General features: G+C 49.4%; 1 protein-coding gene across 4 annotated transcripts in view; it reads left to right on the top strand.

The window, feature by feature from the left end:
• Positions 1–16,213, top strand: part of ELAVL4 (ELAV like RNA binding protein 4) — a 106,731-nt gene that overhangs the window by 30,804 nt on the left and 59,714 nt on the right. For 3 of the 4 annotated variants that reach the window (XM_044671937.1, XM_044671935.1, XM_044671936.1), the window contains exon 1: positions 13,231–13,474. In XM_044671937.1, the coding sequence (XP_044527872.1) occupies positions 13,246–13,474 (229 nt within the window). In that variant the 5' untranslated portion in view covers positions 13,231–13,245. Of the gene's footprint in view, positions 1–13,230; positions 13,475–16,213 lie in introns of those variants that run through there. The other variant, XM_044671934.1, reaches the window with a different exon arrangement.

The following is a 16,213-nucleotide window of genomic DNA, read 5'->3' as shown; positions in this document are numbered from 1 at the left end:
ATGTCTAGAGAATTTAGTGATTTGATTTGGTCAAGGTCACACAGGTCGTTTATAGTAGAGCAGAGATTTGAACTGGGGTCTCCTGACGACCAGTCCTGTTGGCTTCCCACTGTATGTGCCGGGGACCCTGTCCCCCGCTCCAGAGCTTTTTGTGGCTCCCCTGGGCCCCGGGGCCCCCGAAGAGGACTCCTTTGTTCTTAAGGGGAGCTACGCGCTCCTGGCCCACGTTAACCTCCCAGTCCAAGCACTCGCCAATCCTGGGGATTCTAGGAAAACAGCGAGTCGGTGAAGAAGCCCTCGCAGAGGAGCAGGAGGCCAGATGTGAGCGGCAGGGGTGGAAACGCAAGTCCGCGAGGCGAGCGCGTGTGGAGGAAGACAATGCACTTGGATTTCTGTGAAGTCTGGGATAATTGCTAAGTGAAATTAATTTTTGATTATGCTTTTAATATCCATCTTGGTGCCTGCGTTTAAATTATGCATGGCCCTCGCTCGGCCCGGTGGCCAGCCACTTTTTAAAGGCCCGTCCCCTCCCACCGAGCTGTGCTTTCCACCCTCTGTGCGGAGGCCTTTCCAAAGGGTGAATTCTACAGCCTGCCTCGCCATCGCCATTAGCAGCGCTGCTCGGCATTTAGAGCTGAAGCCAGCGTGCTCATTGCCGCAGCTGCCGCCTTAGAGCAGAGCTCGGCCAGCAGGCGTTCCATGGGAGCCGGGAGAGTTGGGCCGAGGGGAGGGAGCCAGCGAGGGAGGGAGGGTGGCTGGGACACTGGAGGCCTATTGAGGGAAGGGAAAAGGCATTTGGTCATTCAGGGCTTTCAAGGGGATGCCACCTACCAATTTAGATGGGACACCTGCTTGTAGCTTAGTGCCAGCCATTTCCCCAAGTCTCTGAATGCCAGATGATTGGAACCTGCCCTTTGGAGAGGCCCCCACAGCCTAGTGCGAGCCTGAGCAAAGAGCTCCTGGGCAGCCCCCACCCAGGCCTGCTCCAGGGACCCCACGGCCAGCATTTTTGTTTTTAAGTGCTTTATAAACAGTCAGATTGCATCTTGGGGAAAGCAGTGGATCTTCTTCACCTTTTCAGTTGTCCTGGACCCTTGGGCAGGCAGGCAAGCAGGCAGGCAATCTCAGAGCCATGTTTTTAAATAGACAAAATAAAATACAGAAGATTACCAAGGCGTAGGAAGGTAGCCCATCAAAATATTAAAACCCCCAGATATAAAACAAACAAGCAGTCGTGCTCAGGGGCCTTAGATTTAAGAACTCCTGGGGAAGGACATGGGTCCTGACAGCACAGATGAGAGGGTCTGCAGCTAGCAGGCACAATCCTTTTCTCTTAAATTCCTGCCTTAAATACTGTTGTCGATCAGGCCTTTGATTTGAGTCTGACCTCTTTTGGAGTTTTCTTGGCAAAGAGCCTGGAGTGATTTGCCATTTCCTCCTCCGGCTCATTTTCTAGATGAGAGAACAGATGGATACAAACAGGATGAAGCGACTTACCCAGGGCCACCCAGCTAGTAAGTGTCTGAGGCTGGATTTGAATTCAGGTCTTCCTGACTTCAGGTCCGATGCCCTGAGACCGCACACCCACTAATGCTTGTGTTCACAGGGCTACCGAGGGACAGAGGGCCGGGGGGAGGTCATGAGCTTTAAAGCCGGATTAGAGCAGAGAAGTAGGAACCCTTCTGAACCAGACATGACCATTTCAGCCCGTTGACCCAGGCCCAGTGGTTGATTATTGGTTGATCGATTGATGGATGCAGGTAGTCCACCCCAAGTTGGTAGGAAATCATTTCTCTAATTGTCATAGCATAACATCAGCCCAACTTGGTGCGCCTATTGTTGGAGAGGGACCCGGCTAAGTCCAGTCTTTACCCAGGATGGGGAACAGAGAGAGGCTTGGGGGGTGCCTCGCCCAGGTCCTTTGGGCTTCCCCAGCTAATGGGATGTTAAAGATCTCGTCCTCCCCCTCCCTTGGCCGCACATAGATAACTACTTGTCTCTTGGGTCTGCGTCCGCCTCGAACCAGAGAGAAGCCTTTGTGACTTCCGTAACTTGGGGCTGGCCTCCAGGGGGGTGTCGGTCCGTGGGGGTCTCAGGCTTTCCAGGAGGAAAGAGGGTTAAATGGGAAGTTGCTCTAAAGGAGAATTAGGACTTTGTTCTTGTCCTCATGAATAATTTAAGCCTGTTTTTTCATGGTTTGCTTCCATGCCTCTGCCCTGGGTAAACATTATTCCTTCATGCTGTTAACAGTTTGGGAGTGCTGTTTTTCCCCCTTCGTACCCAAGGGTTAGCGCTTATACACAGAGCTCCAGAAACCCGCCGATGTGCCTTTAAATAAATATTGTTGTATTTAATTGAACTCAGGTGCTCCTCCGTCTGGATGCTGCTCTCCTTTCTAATATCCTTTGTCCTTCGTCGGCCTTTTTGGTGAGTCGCAGCTCAGGCAAGAGCGCAGGGCGTGTAGGAGAGCCTCTTTTGGCTGGGGGACTCCCCTTGGGCACCCCGGCTAGCTCTTGGCGCTCTGGAGCACGTCCACGCCCAGCGGGCTCCGTGTTCTGGGCTCGTGGCGTAAGGAGATTGGACAAGATGGCTGGAGGGGCCTGGGACCTCGCCTCCCTCTTGCTCTGGGCCGCCAGCCGTGGCTGGGCCGTGGAATGTTCAGTCCCAGTTGGGGCGGCCTCTCGCTCCTGGTGCCGGGCAACGAGCTAGATGCGGGGTTGCTAATATAAAGGGTTCGGGTCTCCCCTCCTGAGAGGGTAGGCTTAGGAGGACCACCCATGAGCGGCTTCTCAGAGAGGGCCCGACAGCCTGGCAGGGCTCTGAGCTGAGCCCAAGCAGGGGAGCACACGGGGACCCGCATCTCTGCTCTCGGTTAATAAAATGCTGGCCGTGTGTCACTCGGCTTCCCCGTAAGGAGGGTCTTGTTAAAGGGGTGGCTATAAATTTTTATTCCCCTTATGGAATAGAGCCCATAAATCTAAGTTATGTTTAGATAAATAGAGTCTCTCACAAAGTTTACAGAGACTTCCATTTATGGGCAATATTGGGACTCGGGGCATGGCAAAAGCGGAGGATCTGCTCTGAGAATGACTCTCCCCAGCCCAAGGTTGGCGAGAAGGCGACGAGGCCCCCAGAGCCCGAGGCCTTCTCTCTTTCCTCCCACCCAGATGTCTGTGACCGGCCACGAGCCACATCTCGTGGGCCTCATCCTCCGAGAAAGGCAGGAGAGGCCAGCTGCCTTCCTGCCTCTGAGCCGGCTCTTCTCGTCGCCTCTTCTCTCAACTGTTTAAAAATAAAGAAGATCTTCGGATGAGCTTTTCCGGCCTCCTCGTGTCTCTGTGATCCGGTGAGGTGCAATTAAACTGCGTGTGATTCGGACTTTACGTGGGAGGCGCTCTTCTAGCTCTGGGGACTCGGAAGTGACAGCAGAGCCCGGGACCTCGGGAAGAGGCGGCGGGTGTTTAGACGAAATACGGCGCTGCCTTCAGAAGCAGAGAGTCCTCCGAGGCGTCTCATCCAGGCAGCCTTCTCCCTGCATCATCCGTCCTTTGCTTCTGCTGGTACCCCGTCAAGGACACTTGACCACTCCCCTCCGAAGGCAGCCCTTATTGTATGAAGGACAGAACCTCGTTGGCCCTTTTCGCACATTCTACCCCCTTTTCCTCGTTCTCTGGGAGCCGGGCAGAACCCAACAAGGCTCCTCTCTCCCTCTTTAACTGCTTTGGAAGACGACTCTCATGTCCCTGCCCCCCTCGACCCCAGGGTTCTGTTGTCCGAGGTAAACACCCTCAGCTCCTAATGCGCCTCGGCCGGCCGAGCCCTTCACCTCCTCGTTCTAGCTTTAGTGTCTTCTCTCTGTCACGGCGCCCAGAGCTGTACTCTAGGAGTGGCCTCCTAGCCAAGCTTCTCTCCTTCATCCTGGGCCCTGCCGCCCTCCTACTGTAGTCTCCCCTGTCACCCCATGCATCATCAGGCATTTATTAAGCACCTACTATGTACCGGACACAGTGTCCTCCGGGACAAAGAGTAAAACAATCCCTCCTTGCAAGACACTTATATTCTGAGGGAGCCTGAGAGTGCACTCACTTGTTCCCCCTTTGGCTCATGGAGTTTGGAATCCACTAAGACCCTCAGAATTTTTTTTCAGACAACCTCATCTTAGGATTTCTGAAGTTGATGTTTCAAACGATTGGCCCAAGTGGTCCATAAGAGTCTCTTCTGCATCTAGCCTTCTCTGGTTCTGTATAATTAGTCTTGCCTCAAATGCAGGAACGTGTTTATGTCATTAGCTCAAATATCGACCTCCATATGTAAAAGGAAACCCTAGGTTTTAGCATTTTCTTCTTACTTTAGATGTAAGAAATGAATTCAGTAAATATTGACTATCTCTGCTGGGAACAACAACAACAACTCACACTCACACTCACACACACACACACACACTCTCTCTCTCTCTCTCTCTCTCTCTCTCTCTCTCTCTCTCTCTCTCTCTCTTTCTCTCGGCTATGAATATCCATAGATATAGAGATACAAACCAAGGGGAGTACCAAAGAATATGCCTCAGTGCTCTTGGAGTTCATAGGGAGACAAGAAATACACAAATAAAGTATTTATTGGACAAATGCTCATTAAATTCCTAGATACTTGGAAGTCTATAGAAAAATTAGGATGAGGTAGCTAGAGTGGCACAGTAGATAGAGCACCAGAAGTTAAGAGGACATGGTTCAAAGCTGACCTCAGATACATCCTGGCCGTGTGATCCTGAGCAAGTCACCTAACCCCATTTGCCTTGAGAAAAAAAAAGAAAGAAAGAAAAGATAGGATTGGGCAATGGAAAGAGGGATCTAGATTGAGAATCAGAAGATCTGAGTTTGAATTTCTCCTGTGGCACTACCCAAATGAATAGTCTACAATATCTCTAGCTAGTAAAGACATTTGGGGATCATCTTCTATACCCCTAATATTTTACAGGATGGAGGGGACTGAGACCCAGGCTATTTAAATGACCTGATTGAGGTCTTAGTACCATCAGGGTCAGTGGCAGAGTTTAAATCCATATTTTCTGAATGCAAATCCTTGTATCACTTTGGAGAGGGGTCTAAAGGGGAAAAGACTTAATGGCCACTTGGTGAATTAGAGTCAAGTTTAAGACTAGGAGAGGGAGGGAGGGAGGGAAGGAGAGAGAGAGAGAGAGAGAGAGAGAGAGAGAGAGAGAGAGAGAGAGAGAGAGCTAGTTTTAAATACGGGGGGGGGGTAAGGTTAATGTGTCGAGTAAGTGTACTTGGCCATCCCCATCATTGGCATCCACAGTGACACAATTGGAGTGCCTTCACCCTATGCATCACGCTCCCCAACCTATCTCTTAACTTTCCTTCCCTGTTTTTAAAATACATCAAGTGAACAGAAAACGCTTGCTGTTGGGCTTGTCACCTGCCCCGTGTGCTCTGGACCATCTTTTCCCAGGCCTTCCTGTTGTAAACTGCCCGCTTGGCCAGATGCTAGGGAGGTGGGAAGGGCAGAGGATTTAAAAATGTATTCAGCAGTGACTTTGACTGTGGGAGTATATAGTTATGCTTTGGAAACTGATGTGTTTATTTAAAAGAAGCATTTTCCAGGGTCTGCTGCCTAGGTTGGAAGCTAACCCTGAGGAGTAGTGCCTGGCCTCACGGAGCCTGATGTCTAGTGCTGACTTCAGGTGGGCATTCCGTAAAAAGTAATGTCCTTTACGTCTTTCTCTGGGTCCCTGGTGCCTAGACTAGGACTTTGCGTTTAGGGGGCATTTTCAAGGCTTGCTGAGTTTCTGCTAAGATGGTGTGGTAGTTAGAGAGGTGGACACTATTGTCCCCATTTTACTTGAGGAAACAGGTGGATGGGTGCAGTGACTCATTCCTGGTCACACCGTAAGTGTCTGCAGCTGTATTTGAACTTGGGTCTTACTGACCTCTGGCCTATGGTGCTACCCACTGTACCTCCAGCTGCCTCTGAGATAGGCATCATTTTTATCCCCATTTTGCAGATGAGAAAATGAAGGGATAGGTTGAGTAATAAGCCACAGGATGACAAAACTATTGTATGTGTCTCTGATATAGGATTCAAACTCACGTCTTCATGGTTTTACTTTCTTGAGTTCTGTCTGTGTTAGGCATCTTCCCTCCCCCTCAGGAAGCTCACACTCTAGTGTGGTGTATATGAAAAGCATGCTTGGGGCTCTAGGTATCCTGGACCCCTTGGGCAGGCTAGTGAAGCCCTGGACCTTTTCTCAGCACCATGTTTTTGAATGAATGCAAAGAAAGGCTAAATTTCAGTTATAGATATTGGTGAAATAAAGATGTAATTTTTCCCCCTCTAAGAACATCAACCCTCTGGAATCTGTCATCAGGCTCCTTGGGAAGGAGTGGGCCACGGGCCCAGGTTAAGAATCCCTGCTCTCTTTGTAGCCCCTGCTTTGAAGTAGAGGGGACTCTTGAGAGCTCATCAAGCAGTACATTGGACTGAGCCATGGATTTAAAGTTTGAGAGTCTTGATTTGATTCCCAGCTCTGCGTGAGCTTGGGTAAATTACTCTTGAAAAATTTGGAATCAGGCTAAGATGATCTATTGCTCCCTTTCTAGTTCTCAATCTGGGATCTTCCATTCTAGCCTAGCCCTCACTGCTCACTCACAGGATGCTCCAGAAATTCTCCAGCTTCTGATCACCTTCTCTAAAGGGGCTCAGGACCACATTCCTCCCTGCTCCCATGATCCTACCATTAGGGAGTTCAGCATGTGTTCCCATACCCCTCAGGCCACTGTATGTTCAGTCTAATCTGTGTGGGGATTTGAATTTCCAAGGTGAGGGATGGAGAATCCTCCCAACTCAGAAGGAGATGAGTTGACCTTGGAAGGCACTTGTGTGTGAAGTGGGCAGAGATAACTGACCACCCAGAAATCATGCATCCTCCTGACCCTTTTCAACAATGGGCTTTGTAGCTCTTGGGAGAAAGCAAGCTTGAGGTTCCAATGGAGCAACTATTCCTGGAATGGGTGGTGATGGCTTTTGGCTTCCATTAGGTCTTCTGGAGAAACTTTGGCTTGGGCTGACCCATGGAGTGATGCATGAGCTGATGGTCAGGACCAGATGGATGAGGGAGGGGAGATTAAACTTTGACTTAGCCTTCTGGGGGAGGTGAGAGGGAAGGGGTATATCTGGGAGAGACTGCCATCTTGCCCACATGGGAGCTAGAAATGGGCTTCATACAGCTCTTCCCCTTGACTAGAAGTGGCTGAGGGACAAGGTGGCCACAGGGAAGATGTTGGATCTTACCTGGATGTGGCTTCCTGGGCTTCTTGGCACTTACTGGAAAAAACTGATGTGATGAACCATCAACAGTAGAGATATCTCTGCAAGGAGAGTCAGAGAATTCTAAGGCTTAGAGCTGGAAGGGACCTCTGAAGTTTTTCTACTATAGCTCCTTTTTTGTAAAGGTGAGAAAACTAAGGCTGACAATTGAAGTGACTTGATCAGAGTCACACAGCTAATGAGTGTTTATGTTGAGATATAAATCCAGGTCTCCCTGGCTCTTGGCCATACTCACAATATAGTGAGATGCTTAAGATATCTGTGACTTCTTTCCATCATCCACCCCGGCATGTTCTGATCATTAAATTCAGTAGAATTAGGTTTTAACTCCTAAAAGGCCACGGGGTGAGGTAAACTTTCTTTTTTTAAAAGTTCCTTTGGGGGCAGCTGGGTAGCTCAGTGGAGTGAGAGTCAGGCCTAGAGACAGGAGGTCCTAGGTTCAAACCCGGCCTCAGCCACTTCCCAGCTGTGTGACCCTGGGCAAGTCACTTGACCCCCATTGCCCACCCTTACCACTCTTCCACCTATGAGACAATACACCGAAGTACAAGGGTTTAAAAAAAAAGTTCCTTTGCAAGTTACAGATTTTTCACTTGCCTAGTGGGCCACATCTCCCACATAAATTGCCATAGAAATTTAGTTCTCTTGTCATCGGAGATGATAAATCCAAGCACTTTACTCAGATTTCTTTGGTAGGTACACAAACTCTCTGTGCCTCAGTTTCTGCATCTCTAGAATGGTATTTCACAGAACCATTCCCATGGTGTCTTGGTAGGTGTTTGGGGGATACAGAACAGAGGAGACAAGGTCTGAGGTAATACCATAGACCACCTGTGCTGGGTCCTGAAGGTATTGGAGGGCTGGGAGGATTGTGTTTGGTAGGACTTTAAAATATGGTCAACCCTGCCATACAGAGTTTGGATTCATTCTCTTTTGAGTTTATTAAAAAATTACATGGTTATGCATATTTTTGTGCATATGTGTGTATGTGTATGTGTGTGTACATGAGTGTGTTATTAGGCATTGCAGGGTATGAGCTCCGGGAAGCAGGATGAGCAGCAAATTAAAGATCTTAACAGAAAACTAGAGACAGAATTCTGGAAAAGAGAAAAAAAATCATCTTTGAGCATCTTAATGCTTTTTTTTTTTAAAACTTGGTCATATCCATGTGTCACATGTATATTCTGAAGTCCAGGGTCACCCTTCCACCTGGATTCAGGCTCAAGAACCCATCTTTCCATTCTCTCTCCCAATGACCTTGTTTCAAGGGCAGAGCAGCCCATGATTGCTGAAAGGCAGCCTTGGTTTTGTAGCCATGCTAGGGAAAGAGAGGGAGCCGAATGTGGTGGGAGGAGACCCTTGCTACCATCTCCTTGATGTCTGTGCCTTTCTTTGCCCCTTCATCTGGAGCTAACAGAGAAGGGTATTGAGGGAATAATGGAAAGAGCCCTGGCCAGCAAGACTTGATCTGGGAGACTTCAGGGAGAATGGACCCCACAAAGAAAAAGCAAATGATGGAGGCAGCTGACCCCTCAGCTCCTTCGATGGCCATGCAGAGGGAGATACTGCCGTGCTTCCCTTCTTTCCCCCTCTTTTCCTTCTCTCTGGAGACTCTTCACCCTTTGTAAGATTGGGAAGAAAAGTTGAGTTAAATGAGATAGCATGTAAAGGGCTTTACAAACCCTGAAGCACCATAAAAATGCTGCCTATTATGAAAAACAGGTGCTAGGTAGAGTGAGGAAGTCAATCAGCAAAATTTGATTTAATGCTACTCTGGGCCAGGCATCATACCTGACATTGGGGATACAGGAAAAAAAAAAGAAATGATAGGGACTCTCAAAGAGTTTACACACAATTTGGGGGGGGAGGTAAAGGAACTACAAAAACATTTAGAAGTAGAACAAGGCAGCCTCTGATGTCCCTCTTAATCCTGAGATGCTTTGATACCGTGAAAACATGGGGTAGCTATGCCTAGTTTATCCAGGATTCGGTTATCCAGTAAATTAATTTATTTAGAACAAACTGCCAACAAAAAAAGCAACAAAGGCCTCTGATCACCTGGAATCCAGGCCAGGCTGGTAATTGAGAGAAGTTTTGACTGGCACCCCCTTTACCCCACAAGAAAAGTGTGTGAAAAAGCTAGACGATCCAACCTAGAATTAATCAATCCAAGTCAAGTCAACACATATTTTTTGTGCCTACCTTGGTATAGCAAGCACTGTGATCATAGGACTTACAACAAGAAGGGAAGGGATGGAACCAACCTCTTAAAGTGACAGAGGAGAGGATCTCCCCCCTCCCCAGTGAGTTGCCCAAGGTCATATAGAACCACAAACTAAAAAGAGTCTTAACAGTCTGGGACAGCCCATTAAGTCTTGCTGGGCAGGCCCCAAATCTGAGTTCTCTGACATGGTTCCTGGTGACCCCTCTCTGCCTCATTTCCTCAAGTATAAAGTGATGGGGCTTCTCAGGATTATAGGTCTAGAGTTCAAAGAGACATCAGAGACCATATCATCCAATCCCTTTATTTTACCAGGCCAGAGAAGGAAAATGACTTCCTTAAAGTCACACATTCAGGAGCCCCAGATGGCCGAGGATTTATCCTGTGCATATTTGTTTTCGTATTCACTGTTCTCTTTTTTAAGGGAAAGATGTTATACTTTTTTTTTTTAACCCTTGTACTTCGGTGTATTGTCTCATAGGTGGAAGATTGGTAAGGGTGGGCAATGGGGGTCAAGTGACTTGCCCAGGGTCACACAGCTGGGAAGTGGCTGAGGCTGGGTTTGAACCTAGGACCTCCTGTAGATGTTATACTTTTTGAGTTTTCTTGGTTTTTCTCTGGATCATAGAAGCAGAGATGGAAAGGATCTTAGAAGCCATGTAGTCCAACCCCTTCATTTTGTAAATATGAAAACTCAGTCCAAGGAAGTAATAGTAAGCATCAGATGTGTTATTTGAACCCAGGTCCTCTGCTTTCCTAGACAGGTCTCTTTTAATTGTCCCTCAGGGCTCTTGACTGTTATGGGGCCATACCCTAGACTCTCCACTTCAGCCCTCTCTCATGTCTTGGGTCATGGGTCCCTAGCTATGAGACTTCAGACAGAATCAAACTTGGATGGCATGGCTCATGAAGGTGACTCTCCAGGTGTACCATCAACAGGCCAGGCATATGGTTCATGTTGTTTTCTCTGTGTCAGAGAAGGATTTTCACCGCTCAGCTAGCCACCCCTCATGACCAGCAGCACGTTTGCCAAGACTGCCGACATCAGGGAAGCTAGCTATCTGTGACCACAGAGGGGAGGGAACTAACTGGCTTGTGACCACTGCCCGGACACTGTCTGTTAAATGGATTGCCTGGGCTACTGCAAGGACAGCTCAAGGCACATGTCCTCCAGGAGGTCAACTGTATCTTCATCGCCATATCCAAAGGAGGCACCAGATCCCCAGTCAGTTTAGGTGGAGGTGGGTCTAGATGGCCCCTCTGGTCACTGACATTGGGGAAGCTCTCAGCTGTTTTTAGGAAGCCAGAGCTTTGGGTCCCTGACATTGACATTCTAGTTTACAGGAAAAAGCAGTGAGCAGATTGGCGCCATACTTGGTCCCCTCATCTCTCGACAACTGCAGGAGAGTCCAGTCTTTTCAAACGGGGCTCGAGGGAGCTGGCAGCCTACCCCCTCCCTCATATCTGAGAACATATTTTTCCCCTTCCTATATTTTCCCCCTTAACACGTCATGTCCATTGATGGAGATGGAAAGGGCCTCTGGCCTCCTTGGATGCTGTTGCCCCTGAGTTAATTACGTCTTCATCCTTCTACACCTCACATCTGGAGGACAGGCCTCTGGCCTGGATGGCTGTGTGGTGCCGGCCTTCCATCACCGGAGCAGCTGCTCTCTGGGCCTCTGGAGAGAAAAGTGGTTTAATATAGAAAAATGGTAGGAGGAATATGGACATCTGATCACCGTTTTTTGAAGTGCCTTTGGACTGCAAATAGAGAAGACGGAAGAGTTTACCCTTCCTTTTCACAAAACAACAACACAACACCACATTGGAGAGACCCTCTGGGCTCCGTGTGGGGACCATTTCATTAGTAGGGTCGAGTTAAGCCTTATTTAGTGGGACAGTGGAGCCTTTATTTTTGTGCTATTTATTTCATTTTAAATGTATATTATTTTATAAATGCTTATTGGCTTGGAATTCAGTTGAGTCTAATTAGCACTTAAAGAGCTCTGAAGCACGATCCATTGACCAGCCCCATGTTTGCAGCAGCACACTGTGTGACCTGGAGAAGCGACTTGCCCCCTCTGAATATCTATTTCTTCCTCTGTAAAACTGGTATAATTTTTGGCCCGTTTGCATTGCCTGCCTCACCGGGTGCTTTGTCAACTCTGCACTGCTGCACCAGGGTGAATTATTGTTATTATCTCATGCTTCTCCCATTATTACTATCATCACCACCATTATTATTATTAACAGGAGGAACGAGGAGTCCAATGGGATGTTCTTTGAAATTTCTGCTGGCTCTCCTCACACTGTGACTACCATTCATAGTTATTACAAGAAACTACGTGTTCAGTTAAGTCTGGTTTTAGGGTCAGCATTGACCTGTACCCAGATAGAGACTGAGAGAGAATTCTTTGTCTGTGGTGGCGTCGTCTTGTGACCCTGGGAGTTCTTTCTGAGCCTCAGTTTGCTCATTTGTAAAACACGACTCGGGGTCCCTGCGCCCTTCATCTCGTAAGGCAATGATGAGCAGAGAGATTTTTTTAATTTTCAGGGCTATTGTATAAAGTTAATGAAAATAGCAATGATGCAACAAAAGAAGCAGATACGATTTCGTCAGAGGAAATGACCTTCGGGAGAAGGCATCTTGTTTAGCCACTTGCCCATCTGACTCACAGCTAAAACCCCCCAAACGTTTGGGTTCCCTCCCCCATTAGCATGGGAGCTCTGGGGAAACAGGGATCATCGGCCTCGGCTCCGTGCACACTCTGGGATTTGTTTATAGCAAATGCTTAATAAATGTTTTTTCGTTTATTCCTAGTGACGTAAGCCAGAGATAATTCAGTATCAAAGAGTAATAGAAAAGCTGCTTGCCCCAGCTCAGTTTCCATCAGAAACCACACTGAAAGATGGAAAAAGGTGGGATGATGATAACGATGATGCCATCATCCTGTACAAGGGCACAGAAAGGCCGATAAGTCAGTGGTCAGAGAAATTGTCTGATGGTCCTCCGCAGCTGCCCAGACCGGGCCTTCCTCCGTGATTTCGGGAGTGGCTCCGATTCCCAAATGTCTCCATACAAAATGGCGCCCGTTGACTTCCTGTCCTCTTTCTCTATGAGATAGCTCGTGAACAGGCGCCAAGGCTGATCTAGTCGGCATAGGCGTCTGGATTGAGTGCGGGGTCCCCCTTTCCCTCCAGCTTTAATAGAATTATAAGTTTAATCATGACGATTACTTTATGTTTAAATTATAATTTGGTGAGGCTCGGTGCACATTTCTGCCAGTGATTGGGCAGTAAAATAGGAGGAGCTTTCCATTAACAAAGCAAGAAGGGACCTTCCCCTGCATTCCTCTGCGTTCTGAATTTCCAGACAGCCTATAAGAAATACGTGGAATCGAACATCATGTAAAAGAGATCACGAATTGGCCGTGTTCATTGCATTTTGTGTGTGTGTGTGTGTGTGTGTGTGTGTGTGTGTGTGTGCGCATGCTTGTGTCCACGACTGTGCATCCTACCTGGTATGTGGTAGGTCTTTAATACATGTTTATTGATAAATTGACTCGTGTTTGTATGTTTTCTCTTTTTAAAAAAAACCATCTCCTCAAAGAGCCATTTGCTGGTGCCTGGGAAAGGGGGCGAGCTTATCTTCTTCCTCTTCCTGTTTGATTTAGATAATTAGCACCATGGAACCTCAGGTATCAAACGGCCCTGCATCTAACACGACCAACGGACCGTCCAGCAATGGTCGAAACTGCCCCTCGCCCATGCAGACCGGGGCCACCACGGACGACAGCAAGACCAACCTCATCGTCAACTACCTGCCCCAGAACATGACCCAGGAGGAGTTCCGGAGCCTCTTCGGCAGCATCGGAGAGATCGAGTCCTGCAAGCTTGTGCGTGACAAGATCACAGGTAGGCTTCCGTCCCCCCTCTTGGGGGCTGAACTGCAGGACCCTCCAGACGGGGGTCCCCACACTTCTGGGGGCCAGTGAATGAATGCTCCCTCACATGCAGATCCCTCGCCGCATCCCCTCAGACCACACGAGGATGTTCTGGTCTGGAATGATCCCTTCGGCCTATGCCCAGAGTATTTGGGGGCCCTTGAAAGACTTCCCTAGAGACAGCGAGGGGGGCTCGATGGTTAGAGAGTCAGGCCTGGAGATCGAAGATCCTGGGTTCAAAGCTGGCCTCACATACACTGTGTGACCCTGGGCGAGTCACTAACCCCAATTGTCTGTCCCCTTCCCTTCTGCCTCAGAACCAATATTTGGCATGGATATAAGATGGAAGGTAAGGGTTTGGGGAAAAATAAAAAGACCCCCCCACATACCTGAATTGGCTTGGGCTTCTGGCCAAGGGCCCCTCGGGTTTCACCATCTTTGTTTTGTGCTTTCTCTCCGTCATCCCCCTGCTCCGGAGCGTCTCTTCTCTTTATCCTCGTCTGATATTGGGGTGAGGAACTCCTGGGGAACGTTTGGACGGGCGGTCACTCCGCCTCTCTCTGTTCCCCATCACCTAGGCCGGATGGCTGATAGCGGGACGGGGGCTAAATATAACCATTATTGTGATTCAGCGTTCGTTATAAGCGAATAATTATGATTATCCCAAAGGGCTTCGACGTTTACAGCGTTTCTCACCAGGGATCAGGAAGGTAAGAAATAGGAATCTTATCCCATTTTATAGATGAGGAAACGGATTTGCTCTTAAGTGACTAACCTCGTGGCACAGACGGCCCCGAGACTGCAGGGGGCTCCTTCCTTACGTCCACCCCAGAACGGGTCGTGTCCTTCCAGGCTCCCCTCCAGGGACAGCTTCCCACGAGCCTTTGTTCACCTCCCTTAGTTAATGGTGTGGCCCTCCGTAGTGACTTCTGTGTTTATTATATGTACATACAAGACACACACACACACATATATAAATATGTATATGTATATAAATATGTATGTGTATATATGTGTGTGTGTGTGTGTGTGTGTGTGTGTGTGTGTGTGTGTGTGTGTTTGTAGAAGGGAGGGAGATGGCCCAGGAGACAGAAACACCTGGCTTGTCTGTATCTGACAAATGCTGGCTGGATCATCCTGGCCAAGTCACTCCCACACAAGGACACACACACACACACACACACACACGTACGTATATACAGTGGCTTTTACATGTTCAGGAAACACTCTGCTGTATTTAGAACCCTAAGAATCACAGGGGCTCCCGGGCAGTCCTCGGTCCAGGCTCCCAGGCCAGGCTCCTGGGCAGTCCTCGGTCCAGGCTCCCAGGCCAGGCTCCCGGGCAGTCCTTGGTCCAGGCTCCCAGGCCAGGCTCCCGGGCAGTCCTCGGTCCAGGCTCCCGGGCAGTCCTCGGTCCAGGCTCCCAGGCCGGGCTCCTGGGCAGTCCTCGGTCCAGGCTCCCAGGCTGGGCTCCGGGCAGGCCTCGGTCCGGCCCTGCTTTGGCCCCTGAGCCCCGGTCGCCTGGCCCTCGGGCCCCGAGCAGCAGCTCCGGAGGACAGGATTATCTGTGGCAGAAGAGACACAGACTCTATCGGGTCCCCTTCAGGGAAATGGCAGGTCGAGTCCTCTGTCGCCCTTTTGCGTGTCCTCAGACGTGCGCCGAGTCATTGGTTCGGTCGAAGGGACGGTTTTGTTCTCATTTTCTCTGACTCTCCGGGGACTGGATGCCCACACAGGCCCCGACCCCTGGCGCTGCCCGGGGCGCCCCCCCCTCGGGCCTCCTCCTTCAGCTCCCCCCTCGGGCCTCCTCCCCTGCCCTTTCTGGCTCTCTCGCGCTGGCGGTCCCGGCCTGGGCCGCGGTGGGCGTCTCTCTCGCCACCGGCTCCTGCGCCCGTGTTTCTGGATCTCTCACCGAAGCGGCCCGTTCGGGGTTCCTGGATCGGCCCCTCCCCTCCGGACCCTCACAGGTAGAGCTCGGGGTGGTCCGGCCTGTGCAGGGAAACGTAGCCTCATAAAGACTCATAACGGGGCCGCGGCCGTGTCCGGAAGCGCCCGGCTGGGCACAGGGTCGTCCTGAACAGGCTGGAGCTGATGAACGTGGCCTTCTTCCTTCCTTCTCCTCCAGAAGGCCACTGCTCAGGGAGGCTTTTCTTCCAGCCCCTCCTGGGCTCTCGGGGGCTTCCTTCAGGGCCCCTCGACACTCCTCTCCCCATGGCGCCCCTTGTTTCCAGAAGACACACGTGGAGCGGAGCAGACGCCTTGCCGGAGCGCATGCTAATTTGGCGCCGCATTGGGGGGGGGGGATCTGAACGGTAGTGACAGCTTCCAAGACAGCCTTTAATTTGGTATACAAAACCCAAATTGTCAAGTTTGGTTTCATTGAGCTGTTTTCCCAGCACAAGCAGAGATATGCAGGAACATCTGAGCTTAAAGAGGAAACTAACAAGTTGAAAGAGGAAATATAATTCAGGCATAAAGTTATAATTATGTGGGTTTTTTTTAACTTGAGGGGGGGTGGGTGGAGAATTTTATTTGCTGAGAACTAGTGGGAATGAGACAGGGAAATATAGGGAGACCAGAGATGTTTGCCCTCATTTGGTTGCAATGTTTAATAAAAGCAGTTGTAAAATGTGCTTATTAAATTCTTCATTTACACTACCTAATTAATTCTAGCATTTTAAATTAACGGTGAAACTGGTCCCTGCTGTAC

This window comes from Gracilinanus agilis, chromosome 4 (genome assembly GCF_016433145.1).
Source record: "Gracilinanus agilis isolate LMUSP501 chromosome 4, AgileGrace, whole genome shotgun sequence".
Classification (NCBI taxonomy): domain Eukaryota; kingdom Metazoa; phylum Chordata; class Mammalia; order Didelphimorphia; family Didelphidae; genus Gracilinanus; species Gracilinanus agilis.
The sequence above is the reverse complement of the archived record's forward strand: the minus strand, read 5'-3'. Positions and strand labels throughout refer to the sequence as shown.